The following is a 25249-nucleotide window of genomic DNA, read 5'->3' as shown; positions in this document are numbered from 1 at the left end:
AAAGACACATGGAAAGGGTCTGATTGGGGGAAAAATTCCCCCTGGTCCTTGCTCCCATGCTGTTAAGGTTGGTTCCTTTGATTGTAGTCGGTCTTTTTCACCTCTTGCTGTCCCTGCAAATGAGACAACACTTTCGTCACCCAGTGACACCCAGTCCATAAGAGCCAGAGATCTGTAGTGGTATCCAGGAGCAACGAACTCCTTCAGTCTCTGTGGAAGTCTTCACCAATATCTGGCATTAACCTAATTTGTATTGGCTGAGTCCAGTCCATCCTTGGCCACACTGTAATATGTAAGCCGAGACTCTGACACTTTCCTCTAAACCCCTTCCTCTAGATGATGTGAACACCTGAGTTCCAGTGACAAAGAGTCACGTGACCTGGTTCCAAGGGCCACCCTGATGGAGGTGAGTAGGATCCCAGGCCATCTTGGTATGTCTCAGTGGGTGGGGTGGGATGAGGTAGGGGGTGCAAAAGTAAACTCCACTAATCCCTTGTAATGCCCTGACCTATGGTGTGAAGGAGCTTGAACGTAACCCCTGGTGAAAGTCCACAGTAAAAGCTTACACATTTGATCAATGATGCGTAAGCTACAGGCCTTGGAAAACACTGGGGGGGAGGGTTGCGTTTGGCATATCCTGTCAAGTGCTGTGATCTTGGGGATAAGGTTGGCGAACCTTAGCCTTTATTCTCAGAGTAATAGGATTTGGACATAAAGCTAAAATGTCTCACTGCCAATCCCCTGGACAGAGCTGGAATGTGTCTTAGTGAGCATGTCTGAAAAGCAAGCAATGGTTCTCAAAAACAGCCAGAGGCATCATGGATCAGGAGCGTATCAGGAGGTCCAGCTGTCTCAGTCAGCCCACTTCAGTCATCCCAAATAACTTCCCCGAAAGACACATCTGCCATTACCGATGTCATCTGGTTGCTTAGGGAGGAAGAAGGCACAGCAAATGTTTTAAATACCATATCAAGTGTCTTTTCACAAAGACAGGAAGGAAAGGAGTGGATTACATCCATCTATACGCAAAAGCTATCTGCAATACAAAACAGATAAATATCTAAATTGACGCGCTGCTGTTTTTCTGTGTGTCTGCTTTGGAGCGGTTCCGGGCGGCTCATCCGTAACTATGCGGACTCTTCGGGTTTATGGGGGAGGAGTCCTCCCGCCCGCTCTGGCCAATCAGCTGGTAGAGCCGGTGACTGAGGTTCTGCACCTGGCAGGTGCCCAGAACGCAGCCCACGCGCATCAGCTGAGGGTGGTGGTGGTGGCCGCGCGCGCCGGTGTGCGTGTGGCGGCGGCCTCTCGGCGCCCTCTGTTGGAGTTCAGCGGCGGCAGTGCCGTCTGCCTGTGGGGGGTCATCGCCGTGGAGGGGAGCCTCGGCGGCTCGTTTCGGCAGGGGTGCTTTGAAGAGACGCCGCTTCCACCAGTCACGCCTGGCCTCCTGGACGTCGTAGAGGGCAGCTGTGGGACTTTCGGTGGTCCCTGGGACTAAGTTCTCGCCTTCTTCTACCTCATGGAGCGTCTTGAGGGAATCCAAGCTAAAAGAGACACAGAGAGATGACAGGATCAGATGGCTTTGTTTAGATTTTCCACAACTTTTCAGACAACTTGCAAGTGTCATTTGTCTACAAGTGATACTGAGCAGGCTGATGCCAGAGTGTCGGGATTCCCAGAGTGTTGAAACTCTCCACCCTTAAGTGCAACGATGCAGAAACGCATTTCGATCATAGACGTTAATGGCAACATGGAACATATGTGGAAACCTCAAGGGGTCGTTGCATATGGGACTGGCAGCGGTTTATTACACCGTAATTGCTACAGGCCATTTTATCTTTATGTAAATCAAACAGTGAACAGATTGCCTCACCACTCACGAGTCTGCAGTACGATGTTTCCAAAGCTAAACTAAATGGTGTCGTACACATCTAATAGGAACAGTAAGTTCACCACAAACACAAGGGGAAAAAAACACTAGATCCACACAATCTTTAGCGGTTGCCAGGTGTCTAGGCCAGCTGGTCTTTGTTTGACATGATATTGGGCTCCTTAAATCAGGCCGTGGGTCCTCCCCGAACACTAATATCTGTTTGTACAGTGGATCTAACTCATGCGTGATAAAAGCTCTGGTCCAAGCAGCCTCATCTAGCGCACAGATGGGAGATTCTGCCTGCCATTACGACCAAGCCTTCGCACTGATGCCACACCATTAAGCACACAGCTTAGCGTTACTTTGCCTGGCAGTGACCACCGAGAGTGAGTTGTACGCTAAAACGCCATGCGCCTCAATCCAGTGTTGTCCAATCCAACTGCTGTGAGCTCTTCTTGAGCCGTAGGTGCAATGTTCTACGGGCTTCTCAGAATCTCTCTTTCGCAAGCTGGACTGAGGAACCACGGGGGTGGGGTGGAGAGAGCGGGGGAAGGGGGGGGGGGGGGTGCAAAGGTCATTTTAGTAGCTGAACTGCATAAGAAATAAGCTCCTGCAGAGCATTATTATGTAGCCTTGATCCTTCAGTTATCCTGATTGTTTTTTTTTTCCAATTATCGCAGTAATAAATTATTTATGGAAATGCCCGCCCTTCATCTTTGCATATCAAACAGGATAAAGCTGGCCTGAAAGCTGAGATCAATCATATTTATTACAGAATTTAGTATCGTATTTTTATTTTTACAATTTATTTAAAATGATTTGTATACACTTTATGAGTACTAAACTGTCAAAAAATGTGTTTGTAACAGGAAAGACAAAAGAATTTATCACAAAAAGTATGCAGCATTCAGATTGTGTTCTGATTCTGACTCTAGCTTGGTTTGCGACTAATTTGTAAATTATGTCAGAACCACAAAGGAAAATCAAAAGCATAAATTTACTTTATGAAATCAGTCCTCACAAGCACAGTGGGTATGGTTTTGTGAATTTCTTTAAGTTTTTTAATGACAACAAAAGCGTAAAGCCTCTGGTAGTTGGAGCTCTGGAATAAAAGCAGTATCTACAAAAAATATATATAATCACAATAAGGATGGGCAAAGAAAATATTTGACCTCACTTTTTTTTTTTTTTAATTAAAATGTCTTTCTTTGTAAAAATGTGTATTTTATGTGCCCAAAAGTGGCGTACCAGGAGACCATTGAAAGTACAGCTTCAAGCTCAAAGCAGAAAAGCAGCATCGTCATGTAACGTAATTACGAGAAACAGCAAGGAGAGTATTAAGCATTTAAATCCTAAATTAGCTGTTTCAGTAGCTAAGCGGAGAAGGTCGGGAAAATAAAAATAAAACAAAGCCGGGTGTGCAATGAAATGTGTTTGACAAGACGATAAACCATGGGGTCGAATCCAAAGTGCTAAGAAATAAACACGAACGGACCACCGCATAGCGTTAGCAAACGCCCCTGATGCGACAGCGGTGGCGTGGCGGGTGGCGAGTGAAAAGGCTCCAAGGAATTTCCCAGCATTCCCGGGCCACCTTGGAGCTGCACCTCCAGCTCATCTTTTGGCTGACAGAGGAAGTGCAGCGAATTGCCAGGTAAACAAAGACTTGGGCCTCCCCTGCCGGTGTACGTGCTCAGACTGCCTGAATAAACTGGCCGGCGGCCACCTTCAGCCACAGCACAGGCCTTTGAGCCCGGTGGTGATGCTCAAGTGATAGAAATGGTCGGTTCGTGCCACGGCTTCTGTAAACATTGCTATTTTCGGGCGTCTATGATTATGCCGGCCGTTTGCTCATTTCGCAGGTTACCAGAGCGTAGCCTCTCCCGGCCCTCTCTGTCTGCCAAGCGCCCACCATTGACCGCGCTTACATTGTTTTTAGCGAATCGAAATTGAACAGTCATCATCAGTGGTTTTCCATGTTTTGTTTTGTTTTGCTTTACTTATGTTTATCAGCCACAAATGGCTGATATCTAGAAACTGGTTAGTTAACTTTCTCCCCAAACAGACTGGTCTGAAATACAATCTCTGTAATTAAGTCCAGTTGGCATTAACCATGTGCACGAAAACCTAGAAAGAAAACCGTGTTCAACAGCCATGACAGAGCAGACTGTCTAGGGAAAGAAAGGCAAGGCAATTCAACAGCAGAACAGCAGAAAATGGGGATTAAGGTACTGGGACAAAGGGGACCCGCAATCCTAAACAAGACCTTGTGGTTCATTTTCCAATACCATTGGTCCTGTCCATATGTCTAACCATGACCATTATTTCCAGGGCAATGTTTCCACTGGTCTGGGAACAGCATGTGGTTCCACATGAACCTCTGTCCTTCCTACGTCAGGAGAGAGTATCCGCATAGGAGTGACCTGTTCTCTCAGAGTGTGTTATGAGTGGTCATGCCCTATTGTCCACCACATCGATTTACGGTCAGTGGTCGTCAGCACTGGCAGCCAGCCATAACAACCCTCTGAGAGTGTTGGTAAATAATTTCCTTGATGGTTTAGCAATGCAGTACCGGGAAACACGAGCCTTTTCATCTTAAAAAGCAACCCAACTCCCACCCCAAACCTCATGACATTTAAACCTAAAAAAAAATCACTTCACTGGTTAAATACAGACTGAGGGAACAAGGCTGACTGTAACTCTGTGATTTGCAAAATCTGTTTGACAAAATAAACGTTTGTTTTTATGTATTTGAATAATTTACAGATTAGATATTTTTTGTGAGAAATGCACGTTATTTATTCAGTTTGAGTCAAAATTTCTATTGAGGGCATTAGCAGTAAGTCACTTATCTCAGGATTTGAACATTTAAAATGCGGTTAAACTAATCTCTGCTTATCACATGTTATTCTTTCGCATTACCTTTGCAGTCTAAACAGATCTAGTTTGGGATTAAATTAAAAAATTGACTCACCCTCACCAGTAAATCGCAAACCCTCAACTTGATGTCTGCTTTCTTCACCTAAGTGCCCTCTGAGTGGATGAAACCGTCATCTGTGTCAGTGTTTATGTTTGTGATCCACCAGAGATCTGGCGCCTTGTTTTAATCCCAAACGCACTGAATATTGCAATTTAATACAGAATCTCCACAGTGAACAGGGAATGGTATTAATCACAGAGGTTGAGGCAACAGCAAGGGGGATTATCGTAACACACAACACCCACATGATCAAGGTTGTTTCTAATTTGGTACGGTGGGAACTGTTATCAGAGGTTACAGATCACTAAGGTCATTTAGGCCTTAATGACCACGGGCTATTGTCCCTGACTGGCATTGCTAAAAGGACTGATTGATAATTTGCTTCCTAGTGTATGTCTGTCTATTGTTATTTTCCCATTATAATTTAACCATTGTTTGCAATCTGTTCATACAAAGCAAAAAGCAAACCCTGAGTTATTGACCTAAAGGAGGGCTAATTGACCCTCATTCATATCATTTAACAATCAGTGGCTTTTAATGATGTTCTCAGATACAGGCTATATCAGGGCCTGTGTTACAACATGCCACCTTTATATTATTTATTACCGTACCATAACCCTTATTCCAGTAAATTCCATGGGCGCAGCTAAATGTTTGAGATCCTCGGTACACTTAGTTATGTAGCGTACCTTTTACCTCGAAAGTAAACCATTTCCATGTGTTTAAGCTGGTTTATGATGCTGTGCTCTTACGTATTTCTGTAGAATAGTATGCTTCACTCTAGATCGGTTTCTGTCTTGAGAAAATGTGTTCTTTAAGGATGTAAGGTGGAATTTAGGCCTTATCCACTAATCCACAGTGGAATTTTCCTTAGAGGATCAGTTCTCATGTTGTTTGGACTAACTATAATGACCCCACAGTTAGATGGGTAGAGAATGGCAGCATGTTTACAGAGCTAGGCAGGAAAATTTATATGTCAAGCAGTAGCACCGTAGTCCCACATATTCTTGTACCTGAACGCTGATCAGATATATCTCAAATACCCATATATCTGTTGAAGAGATTTTCAGGATATATACATTCAATGTATCATTTCCGTGTAATTTTGAAGTGCATTTTCTGAAATACAACCAACGTGGCGTTATTTACAAGATAATACAGGCTAAAACCATGTTTTGACTATGAGGTACATATCGTGCCTGGAAAATTTAGCTCCTCCCAGCAGTATAAATGTCAGATGCAGCTTTCAGAAACATCAGGAGCTCCCATTTGTTATTGTTAACAATATTATTATCAGTTGCTAGACATTATCACAGATAATGTTCTGCTTTGAATTCCTCTTTGATAACAATTCCTCTTTGATAAGGACAGAGACCAAGGATTACAAGTATCTTGTAAAACCTGTTCCAAGAATGCCTGTACCTTACAACTGCTTTATACAGTGCTGTTAGTCTAGGTCATCACCTTGTTTGATATCTGATACCATTAGCAATGAGATGATTAATCCCTTTCTGCTGATTCAGTGAGATGTATTTTTTAAGCTTTCATCTAGTTCACAGAATTATTTTCTGATGCATTTTTTTTATCAATCTCAGCATCCAATTTGGAAAAATTCTACATTTAACAGCAAATAGCTGTAACATTATTTATATGACAATATGTCATACACTAGTATGTGTGTATGTGTATGATCCATCCATCCTCTGTACAAACCATGTGAAGGAAATGATAAGAGTTAAGCAGTAAGACCCAAAGGTATAAACAGTGTTGGAAATTCAGCAGACATCCCTAGCCAGCACATTCTTTTCATCGTAAGCACACAAAATAATTTATTGGACAATAAAAAGGTCTTAAATAGAAAGAGACACTGTCACTGTGACAAAGTTGATTGCCCCCCATAAAAATATTTTTAATGCCATCTTTAACTTCCCACCAATGTTAATCACTTCCCACCGTTAATCACTTCAAACATAAACAGATTCTAAAATCTAGTTCATCATTTACTGGGGCACACAGTGAATATCAACTTTAATAGGATGATTTCAGCATCACACAGATGATAAAGCCATCCAAAGACAACAAGGGCGTCCAGCTGACCTCTGTGACTACAAACAACACAGTCGCTCTCATGAACGTAAATATTATGTTTGGGAACCTGCATCTCGTGACGTCTGAATGCCAGGCAGAGGTCCCGGTTTTGACACATTGAGACGTCAAGCAGCCGCCAGCAGCCCCCAGTTAATGATTTTCTCTGGCAACAGAGGACAGAGCGTGGCTCTGATTGGTCCAGAAAGGGTTCTGAGCAGACACCTACATAGGCTGCAATGCACCCACCCCCAAAAACCCAGAAAGCAACAAAGCAAAAGACATTAGCCTCTGCCCCTGACTCATACAAACAGCATCAGCCATGGCTATTGCACTCTTGCCAGTTCCCCAGTGTACCTCCATGGTGTGAAACTATGCCCCTGATTGCTCTTTTTCCCTGCTGTTTGTCAAATCATATTCAGTTGTTCCTGGCTTCAGCCCAGTGTTGCTCTACACAGCCACGGATAACTGTGCAGCACAACAGCATGCAGTGAGGAAGATAATGTTATTTTCAGGGGCCATTCACTGTCCAATATTCCAAAGTATGTCTTGATTGTACATTCCTCTCTGTTCCAGTCTAAAAGTCCCCCCCCCCCCCCCGGATTATAGGCCAAGTGTTTAGTAGTGATACATCCACATGCCTGCTCTACCTGTAGATTTCCCAGACAGAACTGATATGAGTTTTTCTCCGATTAACCTTTGCCATCCGTGTGTTTTTCCAGAAGCTGTACACCTTTATGGCTGTCCTACCTCCGGCTCATAAAGATAGAAGCTCTGTGTTTACTGTCTATTTTCCATCTTTTTTTTTTTTTCTGAAAAAAAAAAAAAACCCTCCTGAACGAAACTGATGAGCCTCCAAATCCGGTTTAATGGATGCAAGATTACGTGACTGGCTCTCGGAACCTTGGACCACTTCTGCGGTTATGGCTACCGAAAGGTATAAAACAGAATTCTGTTGCTTTTTTTTGAGGCTGTGGCACACCTGGCAATTTGGTAAAGCAAGGACAGAAAAAGCTTCGGTACACAGTGAAAAAAAAATGCCAACTAAGTGTGAGTTACTGTAAGATCGTACAACATACTACACAGATCTCATGTGGAACAGGGTGTTCCTTAACGGTCACCTTGCAAAAATGAAAGCCAGGTCATTCTGAGCCTGAAAAAAGAGTAGCTGTTTCCATAACAGGGAAAGAACAGGAATATTTTAGCCTTTTATGGGCTACTTAACATATTTCTGAAAGTGGAGTCTCTTCTGTTTAATACAGAACATCCTGACAAGTGATTGATAACCTTTAATATGAATAAAAAGGACAAGAGTCTGCCAGTAATTTGTACTCCCTCTTTGTTTTTTTCTTCTTCATTCATGACAACAAGGAAAAAACAAACTGACAGGCGCTGCCATGTCTGTGCTCAAAATGTCTGCACCTTTTCATGGTTCTACTGACCTCTCATTTTTTTTATTGGAATCTTGTGATTGCCATAGTGATGACTTCAACTAACAGAGTCATTGGATAGAGAAGAGGAATCTTACCTCCCACAGAAACATCTGACAGTCGATTTATCTCCTACAATTAAAGGTCACCCACAGTGGTTTTATGAGAAATATGGAAAATCTTTGATTGGACATATAAAGCATTCAGTAGACAACATTAAAATGTCTCTATAAGTTGATGGAATGCTTGATATGTGCAATCAAACAATTTCCTTGGGTGTACATTTCAGTTGCTTATTGCTCAGTCATTTGTTTACCGGGAAAAGGATGCAACACCAATTGTAAAATAGCAGTCAGATCGATTTGTGAGACATTTCAGAGAGTAACCCCAGATCTTTCTTTTGGCGCTGTCATTTGCACCATTTTCAGTATAAACCCAGTTTAAATAACTGTAAAGTATTTAAAGACAATGGATTAACTCGATCAGTGCTGCACAGATGTTGCTAAGACTCACTGATCTGTAATTAATCTGGACGGTTCATCCTATTCACAGAGTCCATTGTATTAGCTATCCCTATGTTATATAGATCAGTGAATCAGCCTATCCAAAGAAAACAAGGTGGAGATTCATGGGTGGGCTGCACCTGCCTTGTTGGCCCCAAACGTGGAGATAGACTAAGCCATGGCTTCTGTTCCCATGGCCCACCCCAAAGTGCCAGTCGAAACAGAACCCGTCTCCTGTAGACAGGCCATTTGGCACAGCTTGCCTGTTCAACACAATCAAATATAGGCCGCCACCTCAAAACACCTCTTTCCTGCTCTGTAAGTAAGTACTTTTGTCTTTCCCAGAATCCTCTGTTTAAAACAAACTTAATTTGGTTAGAATTTCACAGTTTACTGAATGTAGCGATCCTGGTCAGCTCAGCACCTTCTCACCTCTGATGTCGTGGTTTTTAAGACGTCTCCCGAGGTTCTGTGTGCACAGTGTGTGTGTATGCGGAGTTAGTTACATGGTAACTGAACTCTACAGTGTGTTTCATAATTCCTGGCAGGGTGAGCTTTTTGGGCTAAGGTCGTCTCAGGATAAAGTGGTGTGAAGGAGCATTGGGCAGAGTGGAAAAACTAACAGGTAGGGCCCAATCTCACATGAATGTACAAAGTCTTTCCCCATGCTCTGACAACAAGGCCTCTAGCCTTGTATTACAGCCTCCCTCACCTCGTCTGGTAAATTATATATACTTCATGACCCAAATACAAAATACTAAGCAAATACTCAAAATGCTGAATGAACACTTATAACAGGACAGTAGACATGTATCCACATCACAACCACCTTGTTATTTGAAATTGCGAAAAACTGTGTTTGCTGAAGGTGTTCTCACACTGCCTGCCACAGCTTAAAGTCAGCGCTGTGTGACTGGAGTGAACTGCTGAAAATGCACTGAAATGCATTGAAAATGCAAACGCTACAGGCACACCTCAGCGGGTCACTGAATAACCTGATTCGGCAAAAGATTAACCTCCAGAAATATCCGGAAAAGAACATCCCAGAAATCCCAGATAGGGCTAAGTCCCCAATCCGTCCTCATAGAGCCCACCTGATTAACTAGGTCAGCAGAACCGGCATGGGTACGAGTTACAGCATCTACCAGGCCCACTGCATTCAGGACTCAAGGGGAAGGATTCGGCCCAGATAGGTAGCCTTGAACTGTATGACTTCAGACTACAGCCTTACAGCATGTGACCCAGGAGCCAGACGTGATGCTGGCGCATAGTGAGGGCAGACGCAGCGGGACTGCAGGCCAGTGCTGGGCCCCACACCGCCAATCAACCTTTGTAACCCAGCAACGACGAAAGGAGCTGATGCTCATACATCCATCACAAGCAATGCTCACCATCGTTCTAGTTCCAGAGGACGCTGGTGTGAGGTGTCTGCACGTCACCTGGAGCAGGCAACATCACCGTGAAAACCTATTGAGCATGAATCCCTATCCCATCATGCAACAATACAGTGCAAACAACACAGCACTGTTGAAAATCTAATGCCCCCCCATGTCCGCTTTTAGTCACAGTGCTGTGACCTGTTGCATCAATCCAACATGACAACAGTCACCTCTTTCCGATATCAAGAAAGTGATAGAGCCACCACATACTCAACGCTGCCTGTCACCAGCCGCCTCACCCTGCATTCTTTCCCAGGGGCCTGCTAAAAGGAGACATGGATTTCTGCCACGCGGAGATTTATCTGGCTCATTCCTGGGTTCCTGAGGTTCCCAGAAACTGGGGGTTTAGTCTGGGCCGCGTCTCAGCTGTTGGCTGATCCAAGAACAGTGGGCCAGACCGGGCTTTGGGAACCCAGGGTTCTACCCGGCCCATAAAGAGACCGCCACGAGGAAAAGGGAGGTACTCCTCGCTTTGTCTGCCATTAGTGAACGTCGGAGTAGTTCCCTCAGAGCTGAAAAAGGAGAGACCCTCGAAACATTCTTCCCAGGTTACTGCTCAGCATGCGGTCCGTTTGGCGCTGACACTCCAGCAGCTCTGTGCGCGGATCTCTAATTCAGCACAGAGCAGAAAGGTAAGAGAATAGAAACCGCTCGAGAGCCCATTGGACGGCAGTACTCCCGTCACTTCTCGGAACCCATAATGCATCTTTTCCTTTTCAGAGCCCTGGAGCCGGTCCGCATGTCCCCTTCCACATCCCGTAAACTTGAGTGTCAGCGCAACAATAGGCCCTCGCACAGCTTCTTGCTAATGAGCGCGTGCAGGAAGCTGACCAATCAGAGCCTACCCCCCTCAGCTACACACCTGTGTCCGTTTTTTTTTTTTTTGCCATGCTATTCTGTTCTGATGCACTCACATTCAGCACGTGTTTGCAAGGTGCAGACAATATACAGCACAAAGGGAAGTGCATACAGACCCCTTTTTAAGGCTTTTAGGTTTTTGTCAGTAAAGTCCATCTATTTGCTGTAAGACCCAGATAAGTACAATTTTTAATACATGTTGTCTAATACAACATATCACACATGCATAGTTCCCTGCAAAAGACCCATGCCTATCACCGCTGAGGGAGCGAATGTTTTGATGTGGAAAAATCCACTGTGACGTGTTTATGGCATGGAGCTGTTATTTCCATGTCCCAAGTGAGAAAAAGCTCTTCAGATCCTCATTATATAAGGTTTACTATCGCAACCATAACGCATAAAGGACATTCCACTCTCACTACAAATCTGGATGTCTTAATTCCTTGCAACACTGTAATTCATGCCTCAGTACACCAAATCCTAATTAAGTCACCTTCGCACCTTCTTTTAAAAGCCACTGAGACCCGTCAAAGCCGGCAATTACAAAAAGGGATCAGTCTCTGTTGTCAAGCCTAAATAAGTTTCAGAAAAAAACTGAAAGTCATTAGCATTAAACAAATAAAATATTTTTAATGCAAAATGATCAAATTAAAAACTCGGTGTAGTAGTTGTGTTTGGTGAAACCAGACTGCAGACTACAATAGCAGTGAATAAGGAGGGGGAGTGCAGATTGTCATTCAGTCACTGTCACTTATGGGGTTCACAGACCTACACTGTCCAGCCTCTTGCTTTTACATACATTTTAATGAGACTTTGCAAGAGAGGAGGTTAGCCCCGTCTACACAGTGTCAACTTTGAAGTTACTTTGTTAGTGCTTCAGAGCTATTGGTAATGGTCCCAGCTTCCTTCAACAAACATAATGCTCAGTAACGTGATGGAAAAGTACAAATGCCAACAATGCCAGTATGTGATTTGTTCTTCAATTACAAGGTATTCAAGTCTGAAAACACCAGTGGTATGAGCTAATAACTGGTTTTTCCAGTATCCGTGTGATATTGTACATGTGAAACTTTTCCTTTTGCTAAATAACAGCAAATACCCTAAAGGTGTATTTCCAAAGTTTTGTAAGGGCTACTGCATATACTGTGGTAATAATTTGGTTGTTAGGCAGCCTTCATTATAAATGTCTAGTGGTGATTGTTTCACGACAGTCTACTACAGTCACGTTCTAGTTTCTTGAAATGATGGTTTGAAAAGCACAGCACAGTTATTTCTAGATTTACATCTACAAGTAAACACAATGGATTAACCTACATACAAGTAAATGAAAATGAAAATGTCATTCCGAGCAATAAAACAATATTCGCAAATAAATCAAGAAAATTATAAATATAAAACACAGAACAGAACAGATTCATCACTCATAAATTAACTTATTGCATAACCGTGTTTCCTCTACGAGTCTTTTCGGAATAACCTTGAAATTCTACAGTGACGCAAGCGTTATCGGCTTTCTCTGGACAGATAAAACGAAATGTACAGTAGCTATCAAGTTAGATGGCCAATTATTTGTCCACTTAGATTGGTAATTGAGAGGGTGAATTATAACGTCGTCGAGGGTATGTTTACAAGAACGTACTTTCGCAGATTCAAGGGAGTCGTTGAAATGGAAGGTGTACCGTACATCCTCAAAATGATGCAATAACGGCTGTTGTGGCGTCGGGATCGCTCAATGTGCGTTCCAAACGGTATACTTTGGATGGGAATCAAGAAGAGATAAGGCTATCTACAAGTTATTTATTTTAATTGTGTCACATTTACATTTACCTTAATTTCGTTAGAGGCTATTCCGTAGATACGACAGTGTACATTTTTTCGCACAAACTCCTTAGGGAGTTAGTTCTACATGCCGTAACAATGATAAGCGGAACTGCTGCACAGCTAGAAAGCGTGTAAACTGATAAAAACCCATAAAACAGTCAGCTAATAAACCTGTCTAGAAGGCATAGGAACGGAGCTCTGCGCCAAACCTTTCCGTCTAATAGTGTCTGGGATATTTTATCAATTAGGTTTACAGATTAGAGGATATCTAGATTAAAGAATAAGAGCACAGTACATCTAGTCACCGCACAAACTGCGGTAACACTAGTCTTTAGCAAGTGCGTGATGGTCTAACTTGGCTTCGAACATAGCCTCCTTGGTGAGGATTGTCTTAGATCTGCTTCTCCAGCTGTTCATCGACGGAAGCGCACTTACTTCAGCGAGGATTGCTCATCCATGAAGCACTGTGCGTTTATTACGGCACGTCACTCTCTATCCTTGTCCTCCTTGCCGCTATCTCCCCGACATAAATAACCCGACTGTGTAAAGAAAACTCTTTTACGCAGGAGCGGCACTGTCAGTTTAGTGCGACAGGTGTTTGATATTCATGCATGTTACGATATGAATATTGAATTCCATAACCAGCACTGGCAACATCAATTTCATCACCCCTTTTACGCAATGCCGTATAGGATTCAGAGGTGAAAACCACTGAGACAAAAGTTCAGCCCTTAACTGTAGTTTCTCCAGTACATTAGTCTAAATATCAAATAACGCAGAATAACTGTAATGTGTTTTAGATAAATTACCAATATATATCCGATAATGCCAAAATTTTCTATATCATTTCCACAAGTTTCCAGTCTCCACTACGTAGATTCCTCACTATTTCTTTGCCCACCTTCCCAACAACTTTCGCGTCCGTAGAGAAGCAGCCGGAGTCTCCGCTAGTTTCAACTCCAAAGTTCAGGCGCTGTTACCGCAGTTATTAACAGAACGCTAGTCTTCGCGTGTGAAATGAATGAAAGCGCATTCAGTTGGGATTTAATTCCTTACCTGTTCCTGTCCGGACGGGATCCAGCCGGTAAAGCAAGGAGCCGCTGCTGCAGAAAGAGCAGGCTGATGCAACACAGGGTAACCGGGAAAAGTGATCGCATCATGGGATAGGTTCTCACAGCCCCCGCTGAAGGAGGGGGCTAGCAAACCACCTGGAAAAAGTTCAAATCCCAAAAAGGAAAAACTCCAAAAAAAAGTTCCGGCAAAGACAAATATCCTGGCAAAAGTATATTGGGAGAAGTTCAGTTAAACCTGTTGAGCCAGAAAAAGGAGGGAATTTATATTCAGCTTGTATTTGGCTACTCAAGTTTCTTAATGGTGTATATAAAAACGATGCGTGTCCACTCATGTTTACATACAGACACAACTACACAAGGTCTATAAATAGTGATATAAATAGTTAAACATCAAATGCAGTACTTTTGCTCAATTCCAGGACAGTGCAATACATTGTCTATGTTTATATTTTCCAGTTTTTTTATTCTTTTTACCCATGCTAAAATATGGTTGAAACTGAAATTTTCCAATAACCAAAAGTGTGCTGATATATAAACAGTTAACACTATTCACATCGTCTTTTTTCTCACTAATGTAATTTTAAAAAATCAACTAAATTTGCACATGTATTCAATTAAGCCACGAAAGAAACGTAAACGTTACCTACCGTTTGCTTTGTTGGGAGTCTCTGTACAAATCTGTAATCTCTGGAAGAGTTTCGCAGGGACCTGAACGCTTTGGCTAAGATCACAAGACTTTCTGAAGCGGCTCTGGCGCTGACATAGTACATTTAAATATTGAGTGGGCGGGGCCTGGGACCTGTGCAGCGGCCGCAGCTTCTCAAGTGCCCGCGATGCTTTATTTAGACACTTTATTACTTTATGATCCAGTTATCATTCTGTTATGAATTCTGGGGATGCAGTGTGTCTCTTTGATGTTTTAAACTTACCGGAGGGCACTGACAGATTCTTCTGAGGATGTTTGTTGGAGGCTCTTGTGATATCCAGTCGGCTGAACGTGCCAGACATCATGTCACATTTAAGAGTCATGGTGATTATGTGAAATCGCTATATCGTCTGGCTGATAATTGCTATCAAAGGGTGTACAGGTGCAAAGATGGGAACCTGCCCAGGCCTTCCTTTACTTTGGACAGACTTTTTGCCTGATAAACTGAGCCCGTGTTCATGTACAATGGTGCATTAAAAATCCAGCTGTTTGAACGGAGGCATGTAAGCTACCGTGTGTAAATCACCCTGGCAGCTCTGTTGTGGGTCACAGTCTTTGGAGGGCACTTGAAAGGCCCTCAGTGTCAGTCTAAAACGGCAGGGATTTAAGGCTTTGTTACTTCTTGAGCTGACAAAAGAGTTAAAAATATGTGCCTTACCTTACTAATTTTAATTCATTTGGCTCTTACACTAAAATTCATTTTATGCCTAAAAAAGCACTTTCTTTGTGCTTTCTTTTCTTCTGTTATCTGTAACATGCAGTGAATGTTTGAACCTGATAAGAATGTGCAAAGTATACATCCGAATTTGGAGAGACACGCCCGGGCCTACACCAGCTATCTGTCACCATGTAGTGCTACATCCAAGATGTTTCTCCTCTGCCCCAAAGCAACAGTGCGTTTGCTAAATGGCCATCATTATTGGTCATTTTTATCCCACATTTTCCAGTTCTCTGCAGCTCCCAGCTCGCACCGGGTCCTTGTCTCGCGTGATTTATACACAGTTAAGAAACACCATGCAGAGGACGTCTGCCGGGCTGGAACCAAAAAACAGCTCACGTTGCTAAGACGCCTTGAATAGAGCTGTCAGGTTGAACTGAGCTAGGTAAGAGTTACCATGCTTCATTAGATGTGCCGCTATTGTGCAACAGCATGAGAAAAACAAGATCATTTTGAGAACGTATTGTTTTTCCCATGGTAACTTTTTAGTCATGTCTTCCAAGCCCAGAATCTAATTATGTGAACATGGACTCAATAATGGATAATTCATTGGATCCAAACGGGAGCCCTTTGAGTTCTGGAGCATGTGCTCGCAGCTGCGGAAGTGGGATGGATGAACGGTGTGCTTATCAGCTCATTGAAAGCTAATCCTGCGTGGTGAGGTCAAACTAGCCTGAACTGGGAATGCCTAGTCATTTTCATGAAAAAAAAATGTACAGCAGTCGCCTACACAAAAAGCATGACAAATCATGCAAGGGCGGGTATGGCTTGTATTGTTGACAGGTTAACTAGTGATCGTTGGCAGACATCTGGTCATTCTGATTCTGAGCGGACACAAGTAGCATGTTAAGCTCTTGTGGAAAAAAACCTATGAAAAATGGAGGATGCATCTGTTGTTCTTCATGATTTGATAATACTGCACATAAGGGACATAATTAATACTTTGTCTTGTGCACTCACAGAGGATCCCTTTGAACTGGTCCACAGGGACATGAAGCACATTAGTGCGCCTTTTAAACATGTACAGCATGTAAGAGCTCACACTCTATACAAGCTATGATCAGAGGAAAGTACATCTCACTGATTTTCTGCCCATCATCTTTTCCAGGAACATTGGTGATCATGGGGCAGTCTCAGCAAGGAAAAAAACTATATAAATTCCATAAAAGAAGATAAGACCCACTGTTTACCCATCAGTCACATGCTTTTGGTTCTTCTGTTTTCCACTTTCTGTGCCGTCTGCATTTTCCATATCCCTAACCAAATAGTCGCAAAAAAAAACCTCTGTAAAAACATTCTTTAAAATGTGATTTTATCTATAGAGCAATACACAGAGCAAGTTCTCATTGTACAACAAAGATATTTAATCCATGAAACATCAGGGATATCTTTATTCACACTTTTAAATAATCTTATTGGAAGTTCATTGGTGATTTCTAGAATGTATGCAATATATAGTCATGCAGAGGTTTCCCTCAGGTAAAAAAGGAAGTAACACACACAAGAGATTCATCAGTAGCGCACCTTATCATGGTTTCGGTCAAAGAGATTTCTGAAGACTGCAGGTAAATGGACATTAATCTCCACAAGTTTGAAGATGGCTGTAAAGGAATTCATAAAAAAGATGAATCTTTCCACTGTAGGGTCTGTTTTTAAGAAATGCTACTGGCACAGTGACAACTCCACCAGGAAGACAAGACATTGTAACAATTGTACTTCATAAGTACTCTTGCCAGAAATGCATATTACAGCAGGTCCATCTTGCCCACCACAGGGATCTGAGACAAGTGGTTTTGGGGTGGTTGCAAATTCAAAGGCAGCAACTGGAGTTCTGATAAAGCAACCGGCATCTTCAGGTTACAAAGTGTCAAAATGAAACAAAGTTGAAAGCATGAATCTTGCCTTCATGATTAGGTTGCAAAAAAAAGGGTTTTTTTTTGACGACATCTGAACCACAATTGTAAGCCTGTCTCATGGTCAGATGAAATAAAAATTGAGCTTTTTGGGCATGATCATGACCTTTATGTTTTGCTTAAAAGGTGAGGTTTATCTTAAGAAAGAACCCATGCCCACTGTGTAATATGGTGGGGGTTTATTATATTTTGGGGTTGTTTTGCATCTGTGGGTTGTGTAGCCCAGGGTAACATAGAGGGACTTATGAACTCCAACATATCCCAGGACATTTTGGCTAAAAAACTGAATTCTTCTGCCAAGAGGCTCAAACTTGGCTTAAATTTTATATTCCAGCTTGATAATGTTAGAGTATTTTAAAGTATTCCTCCAAATGAAAGAAATGGTTGACTGGTTTTCAGGTGATCGTCTAAATCTTCAGACCTCAGTCCAATTCCACATTTATGGTCTGAACTAAAAAAAAAAAACAGTTCACAAATGACATCCAAAAGATCTCAAGGACCTAGCAATTCTCCCTAGTGGAATGGTCAAAAACCTCCCCTCAGACATGCCAGAACCTCATAAAACACTAAAGGAAGCATCTTGTCAGTACAATGCATACCAGAGGAGGATTACTAAATATGGAGGGCACTGTACATTTCAGTCTGTAATGAAATTTCTGTAGAACATGTGCCAGGACATTGTTTAAGGGTACAACAGCAACGCCCCATCTGAAGCTTAAACCTGAAGCCCTCTGTTTACAAGCAAAGGTCAGCAGTGTGTGACAAGGCGGTAAGGTTGCCAGTTCAGCTCTCAGGTGGGGAAATGCTTTTATATGCATTGAGTGAGCTACTTAACCTGAATTGCTTTTGTAAATATCCAGCTGTATAAATGGATGATATGTGAGGTATGCCAGCCATTCTGGATAAGGGCGTCTGCTAAGTAAATAACAAAAAAATCTGAAGTTCTCTGACCACCCCAAGCGTGTTATAATGAAACAGGCTGGGACATGTAAACGTTCAGCAATGCTGCAGAACGCTGTAAGTTACAGGGGCGCTAAAAATAGGAAACAACCCGGGACGTCCTTTACGACTTTTCTCAAGCAAACGGAAATGAGCGCACCCTGAGACCTCTCTGGAGCAGTGGTGAACGTCCACTAGGCTGTGATATAGAGCGTCCAGCGCCGGAGCACAACTCCCTAAAGTGGTACACGTGCACGTGAAGTGAGAACATCCACACAGCAGTGCTGTGCGTATCACCGCCTTAGTGTGGCGGATTCGACCGCTCCCTTTTCCCTACACACAGGAGGAGAGGGAGGGAGGTGTTAGATAGCGAAGCGGGTCAATGTTCCTTCTGCATTTGACCCGTGTAGTTATACGGAAGCGTGTGGGTGCTAGAGTGCCAGAGTCCTCTGATTGGAAAATGATCACTGTACTGGTCATTCATTCTGTATTTTGTGTGTGTGTGTGTGTGTGCGCAGTGTGCCAGCTTAAGTCCAAAATGTTACTGCACCATAATGTGTAGCAAATGGTTAGACCCTTGTAGAAAAACCTGCATTTTAGGTATCTAGCAAACTAAGACCCCAAGTATGTTCCTGAGAGGATTTTCTCATGGGACAAACTTGAAAAATTAAACAAATAGTACCTTAGATACATTACGCTGAACTTCACAAATGGAAAGAATTTAGTCGTCTGACTGGCTGATGCTAGACATCAACATTCTAAAATGTAAATATTTGTTTGAAAATTTATAGGAGGCATTAAACAGAGCCCCTGCGGAGCCACACTCAGCCAAACAAATGAAAAAACATCATCTTGTTTAATTAGTGCAATTTACTTGGTATACATTATGTCAATCTTAATGGTTGCTTCCATTTTTTTTTTTTCAGGAAGCCTTAGATAAATAATGGTAGGTCACAGCCTTTGTTTCCAAACTGGTGCCCCTATGTAGATGGCAATTATCTCAAAACATCGTAATTCAATGCAGACTCTGTTAGTGTGAACTGTCAGCAAGCAGGATTACGTCTGTGACTTGTGTGAAGAATGTCCGTATGTCGACCTCTGCCCTCCCTTTTTGTACAGGCATGAAGAAATTTTAAAAGATGACAAAATATAATCTTTCTGGGGATTTAATATGTTTCAATGTTCCACATTGCCATTAATATTAAAGTGCCAAGCCTTTAATGCCAATCATTGTTTCCATGTTGTGAAACTTCAGTTGAAAATGGCTCTTCCTTAGCTGATGCATGTGGTGAATTGCTGCTTGTCATTCATCTTCAGTAAGTTGCCTCAGCGGCTTTCAGAATTCTGTGAACTGGTTTTCTTAAGATTGCTGCCATCTAGTGAACTCCAAGATAGCAGTTCCTTCTGCCTTAGGGCCAGTCAGCCGAGTCTGACAGGACTGTGAGGACTTGACTGCTGGCTTTCTCCTCTCACAGGAAAAAAAAGCCTGGACTGTGTCCCATAGAGAAACATCAATTTCCCATGAGTCCCTTTGCATGGTCAGAGTTTTTTAGTCAGATCGCAATAACAAACATTGTAGAAATAATTTGTTTCCTTGTAATGGTCAATAAGCCTTTTCAAATACACAAGTGAAGCAGCATAAATTGCCAATGTAAACCATTTTGGATTTTTTTGCGGCTGTGTTTCTGAGGATTTCTGTGGCCCTACGATTAGGTTTGTTTGCTCTGCCCATGTAACCAGGGAGGGTTACGTGCCAGTGTGCCCTTTTCTGGGGCTGACAGTGGATATCCCTGAAAGAAAGGTGATCCCATTGGACAGTGTCGCTGGGTGTGACCATGTGACTAAACAATGTGGCAAACAATTGTGCAAAATCCAGCTCTAACTGGATGTGAACTTGATCTCCACAATTACGCACAGCTCCCCGGGGATGTCATGTTTCAGTCTGCATTGCTTCAGGTAAGCTGTGGCATGCACGCACGGGTTTGTATTCACACTGTGGATGACCAGTTTCAAATGACCAAAGAAATAAAATCAAGTGAAAATGAAGTCACTGGAACAACTTCACATACACATTCAAAGCCTCAGCAATAAGCCTGGTACTTATTGTACGTGATATTTTGACTTCACCCCAATACAATCTATCTTTTAATTGAAGGCCTATGTAACATTTTTTTATTGGGGCCATTAGGTTAATGTTGTTACAACAGCATTTATGAAATGGAATTGGCACAATGTCTCGCTCTGCCTTTTTTTGATGTTTTGATGTTGATGCCATCAGGCTGTCACCTTGTGGTTAATCTGTGCACTCACAAGGTGTCCAATGCACAATCTGAGTTACAGAGTCACGGTGCACAAAGCTGGGAAGTGAATAGTGGTGTGGCAAAAAATTTACAGCTAAGGGGTTTGGTCACAGGGAATCTGAACTCAAGTTCTCACACTCCCCCATGGTTTTGTTTTATGTGCAAACACAAACTGTTACAGAGGAGGAAGCAGGAGCTGACTGTAAACATGGCTCTTCTGTGTGAGCTGGTGCACCTGCATGGGTCCTCCTCTCGCTTGGGTACAGCAGGGGACAGATCCATTTGGGCTCCTGTGCCTCTGCCCCCTTTGTGGTCTCTGTACATTTACCCAAGACACAGCCTCTACACGGTTATCTCATGATCTTAGACCATACAAACACTTTCATCAAACTCACGAGGCCCTAGTTTTAATATAAGATGGTCCATTGTATATCTTGCCATTCAGAAAATTTGTTGATCTGCTTCTGGGTTTTGTTATAAGCTAAAGTATACTAATGCCAGAATAGTCACAATATAGTCATGAGATAACAGTAATATGAACAAATTCATAACCATCAATGTGACCCAAAATTGGGCTCTGCAGTGAAAAAACTTGTGTATTTCCCTCACAGGTGTCAGAAGAAGGTGAAAAGTTCTGAGCTGGGTTCTGCTCAAGGTTTTTTCCTGTTAACTGGGGAGTTTTTCCTTGCCACTGTTGCCTTAGGCTTGCTCTCAGGGAGTCTCAGGCCTGGGATCAATGTAAAGCTGTTTTGTGACAACTTGTGTTGTAAAAAGCGCTATACAAATAAAATTGAATTGAATTGAAGTTCACTGATGCTCAAGAGCACCTGCAAATGGTTTACAACAACAACAAAAAAACTTTCTAGCCACACAGAAAGCGCAAAATGGATGAGATGTTAAGAGGATGCCAACTATCTAAAGAGCATTAATATCGTTACCGTGAACAGTTTTTCATTTACACAGTGTTGATGAGTAATCAAATATTGCAAGCTATGATTTTAGAGAGACCATTAACCCACTTCCTGTCTGCTCCTGTCTATTGGTTTGCTTGCAGGAAATCATGTGACCGTCACATCCTGCCTGACAATCCTGTTCTTTGTATTCTTACCAGGTTGTGTTGTGCGAGAGCTTCAGAGACAGCCGAAGACCTTTTGACAGCGGAAACTATCCCAGCACACGTATTTTATCTCTCTGAACAATTTTAAACTGTACGTATGAGCCAAGCCAAAGCTACACGCTGAACCATCCATATTTACCTTGTCCACAGCATGTTGCTTTTTGGAACGTGGGGTAACTATGCTAAAAGTTGGTCTCTTTGTTTACTGTGGAGGATATTTGCTATTGTTATTCAAGAATGACCACTTGGCTGTGTAGAGCAAACCGTGTAATTAAGTGGACAGACAAAACTTCAGCATACAACTGAGAGTCAGTAGCTCCTCAGAAAGTGGGCATGCTGGTTGCAAATCTCTGTTAGATCGAGTGGATACTCTATGATTATTTATGATATATATATGATTAGTATTAAGCTAGCTAGTTTTTATTTTTATTATTTGTTTATGCACCTGTGACAATGACCTGTATGAAACCTCCAATAGAATGAAACGGCATGTTTTAAAAATCAAATTGATTTGAGGGGTTGGGTTGTTAATTAACCTGTTGTAGGCAACATGCATTTTCCTCTTTCCCGTCATACTTCAGTATCCTTTTCAGGGCTTAAGACACAAACAGGAAAATGAAAGCAAAGGTTACCACATTTCACATGATGGGGATAATCTACATGAATGTGGAATGCACAAGTGAATAATGACCAAGCACCCTTGTGCAGCATTTCTTGGTGAGAAAAAAAAAACATGGCTAATTTGCTCTAACTAGGATGTATGCTTCAAGGGGTACCTAGGGCTGCTCCTTGAAATATTATAATTAGTATGTTATGATTATCAATTATAATCTCTGAATGGAGCACAAAATTGATCTGAAGATTATAGCAATCAATAAGCATTCAGGTTCAAAATGAACCCCAGGGAGTGCTTGGATGTACCATATGAGCAATACACTAATGGTCTTTACAAGGGTGATTCATAAATGCTTTAATGTCCAACCAACCATTTTCCACAGGTTTTTGTTCCAGCAAGTGGCCTGCCAGATTTCATGTTCTTTTAAAAGTAAAAATTTGGTCATTGTAAATTCAGAGTAACACTAGTGCCTTTTTTACAGTTTTGGAGGATTAGAAGACTCCTTTTTATTTTATATATATTGTTTTTACAAATCTGATGTAACTAGTACCTTGTTTTCTTTTGTTTAAATTTTTAATACTTGGCCAATTGATTTTGGTCAATTGAAGAGGTCTAGCAGGGGTGCAGGTGATGTCATTCTGAGTCACAAATGCCTGTCAACTCAACGGGTTCCTCTCTGAAGAAGTACAACCCAAAGAAAGTATTTTTGAGATCTTCCATTCATTAATAAATCAAATTTGGAAAAGCAATTAACTTAGATCTTATCTAGTTTGTCTGGTCAATACATTTTCTCTTCCTTTAATCTTCTGAAGTTCCAGGGAGTATGAAAGTAATTTAATTCAAGCTCCTCCTGATGTGTAAATATAGAATAAGAATAAAAGTTGAAAAAATGTAAATTTTCTCTTAGAAATGTTCTAGATGCACTTAAATGTGATTACTTGTTAGCTGTTTGTGCTGCTTTGGCGCGTGTCATGGTCTTTCAGATCTCTTAGGGCCAAATGTTTTCATGACATAACCTCAGTATCCAGCTTCTATTTCATGAAAGTGATCTTGTGTTTCATTTCAAATATGACCCAAAAGTTCAAAACTTCACTTATCTCAAGACATTGCTGTCTAAAATCTTATCAAAGGACTTAAAATGATGCAAAAGGCTCTTTTGTGCCTGCCAAGAAAATTTAAACACAATATTTGGGGAATCCACAGTGACACACACACATACACACAGGAAATGTGGAGCTCTTTAAGCATTTGACTTCAAAGAGCACATCCGACCACACAGTCATTGTCCTCCAAATGATAAAACTCCCACCTTTTACCCAGAGTGTCTGTGTCTTACTTTTAACGTAGAAGTGCACTTTACACGTCAGCCAGCGCCAAAGTGTTACTTTTCAATCAAGCCTCTGAGTAATGTCCACTGCTGAACAGTAACAACTTAGATGAACTTTTGTATTTTTCTTTAAAAAAGATCAGTGTTTCAAAGTGTGTCTTTCACATTTTCTTCAAACAGACAGACTGCCTTGGCACATGTATACAGAGACTACAATACATGTTTTTGCCTGTTTTAATTCTATATATTGCATGAGAAATGACAAAAGAAGGCCTTGCTCATATTTGCCACTCAGAGGTAAGGACAAATGTGTCATGTCTCCATTGAACTGAGGCCTGTGCTGTGTTTTTCCTTTCCAACACCGTGTAAGTGAAGATGACCAATGGCATGCATTGTTCAGTCGTTATAAGAGCTCTGACTTTAATCATCGTCACTGAAGCGTGACCCTCCTCGGCTGCAGTTATATTCCACCGCGGCCATGCCATGTTCCCAGCCGAACACTAATTACAGGTTTTTCTATTGGCTTTCTCCAGGAGCCCTGTTTCTCAGCCCTCAAGACAGTTGTGTTTCGTGTTACAGCTTGCTTTCAGATGAACGACAGCATGCTCACCTCCAACCGGCCATGCCCCGCGTTTACTCATAAGGAAACATTGTGATGTTGCAATAGTTGCGTTTGTCTGCGCGTCTGGTTTGTGTCCTTTGAAGAGTGGGGTTAGGGCACAGGCTCACTGGAGCCAGGCCTGAGTAATCGCCACTTCCCTGGGCCCGGCCCCCTGTGAAGCAACTACTCCATGATTTTCATTGCAGCCCCTGTGATAGAACCACCCTAACTGTAACCCTAACCCTAACCCACATTAGCCCATCACCCTTTTAGCAACTACAGTTTCTTCCTCAGAGACAAAACGGAGCACGTCATTGGCTGACATTTATACATTACAGCATGACAGTAGACAGGGATCCTCCGTGTCAGGGTACATGGGCACTTTGAATCCTTGCATTTTTACGCCCTCCACAAGACTAGACTGTCTGAATTTAGCTGCTCACATTGGCCTGCATCCTACTACCCTGAGCTGGACCAAAGCATTACTAATCAAACCTATTATAGGCAAAGTTCATTGCAATTGCCTCATTAGATCTGTCACTATTCATATGTGTATATATTTTGAAAATCTAATTATTTTTATCATGATGATTCTGTGTAATTTGATCTGCTCATAATTCTATCATCATTCTACTTAATCATTCCTTTTCAAATTATTATTGTAATCTTGTATTGTTCTTCTGTAATGGGCTCTGTGACAGTCCGCCTATTAGGAGTGCTATATTTACTGCCTTGTGATTGATTGATTAATTACTTGATTCATTCATTGGTTGATCAGCTTCCTGGCCTCTCAATGTATTTACCTCTATGTTGGGGTGCATGAGGAAGGATCACAGGGGGTAGGAGGTGTACTCTGGGGCTGGTTCAGAGGCACTCAGTTACAGTAGGATTACAGCTGGCTTCACCTCACCTCATCAGTGAGTCTGTTTTGCAAGGGATTGGATATCCAGTCA

At 42.1% G+C, this 25249-nt stretch overlaps 1 protein-coding gene across 1 annotated transcript; it reads right to left on the bottom strand.

Annotated features, from left to right (window-relative positions):
- Positions 1–445: 445 nt before the first annotated feature.
- On the bottom strand, positions 446–14761 carry LOC118770581 (protein ADM2-like). Its single transcript, XM_036518335.1, has 3 exons — positions 14707–14761; positions 14043–14294; positions 446–1541 (listed from the first exon to the last, which is right to left on the bottom strand). The coding sequence occupies exons 2-3, from the start codon at positions 14144–14146 to the stop codon at positions 1118–1120; spliced, it is 528 nt and encodes a 175-aa protein (XP_036374228.1). The 5' UTR covers positions 14147–14294; positions 14707–14761; the 3' UTR covers positions 446–1117.
- Positions 14762–25249: the final 10488 nt, after the last annotated feature.

This window comes from Megalops cyprinoides, chromosome 23 (genome assembly GCF_013368585.1).
Source record: "Megalops cyprinoides isolate fMegCyp1 chromosome 23, fMegCyp1.pri, whole genome shotgun sequence".
Taxonomy (NCBI): Eukaryota; Metazoa; Chordata; class Actinopteri; order Elopiformes; family Megalopidae; genus Megalops; species Megalops cyprinoides.
Note: the sequence above shows the minus strand (reverse complement) of the source record. Positions and strands in the feature narration are given on the sequence as shown.

Bases quoted from the DNA above. Each gene is read 5' to 3' on its own strand.
- LOC118770581 (XM_036518335.1), bottom strand. From the start codon at position 14,146: ATGATGCGATCACTTTTCCCGGTTACCCTGTGTTGCATCAGCCTGCTC. The intron at 1,542-14,042 runs GTAAGGAATTAA...TGTCTCTTTTAG, and splicing joins TCCCGTCCGGACAGGAACAG to CTTGGATTCCCTCAAGACGC.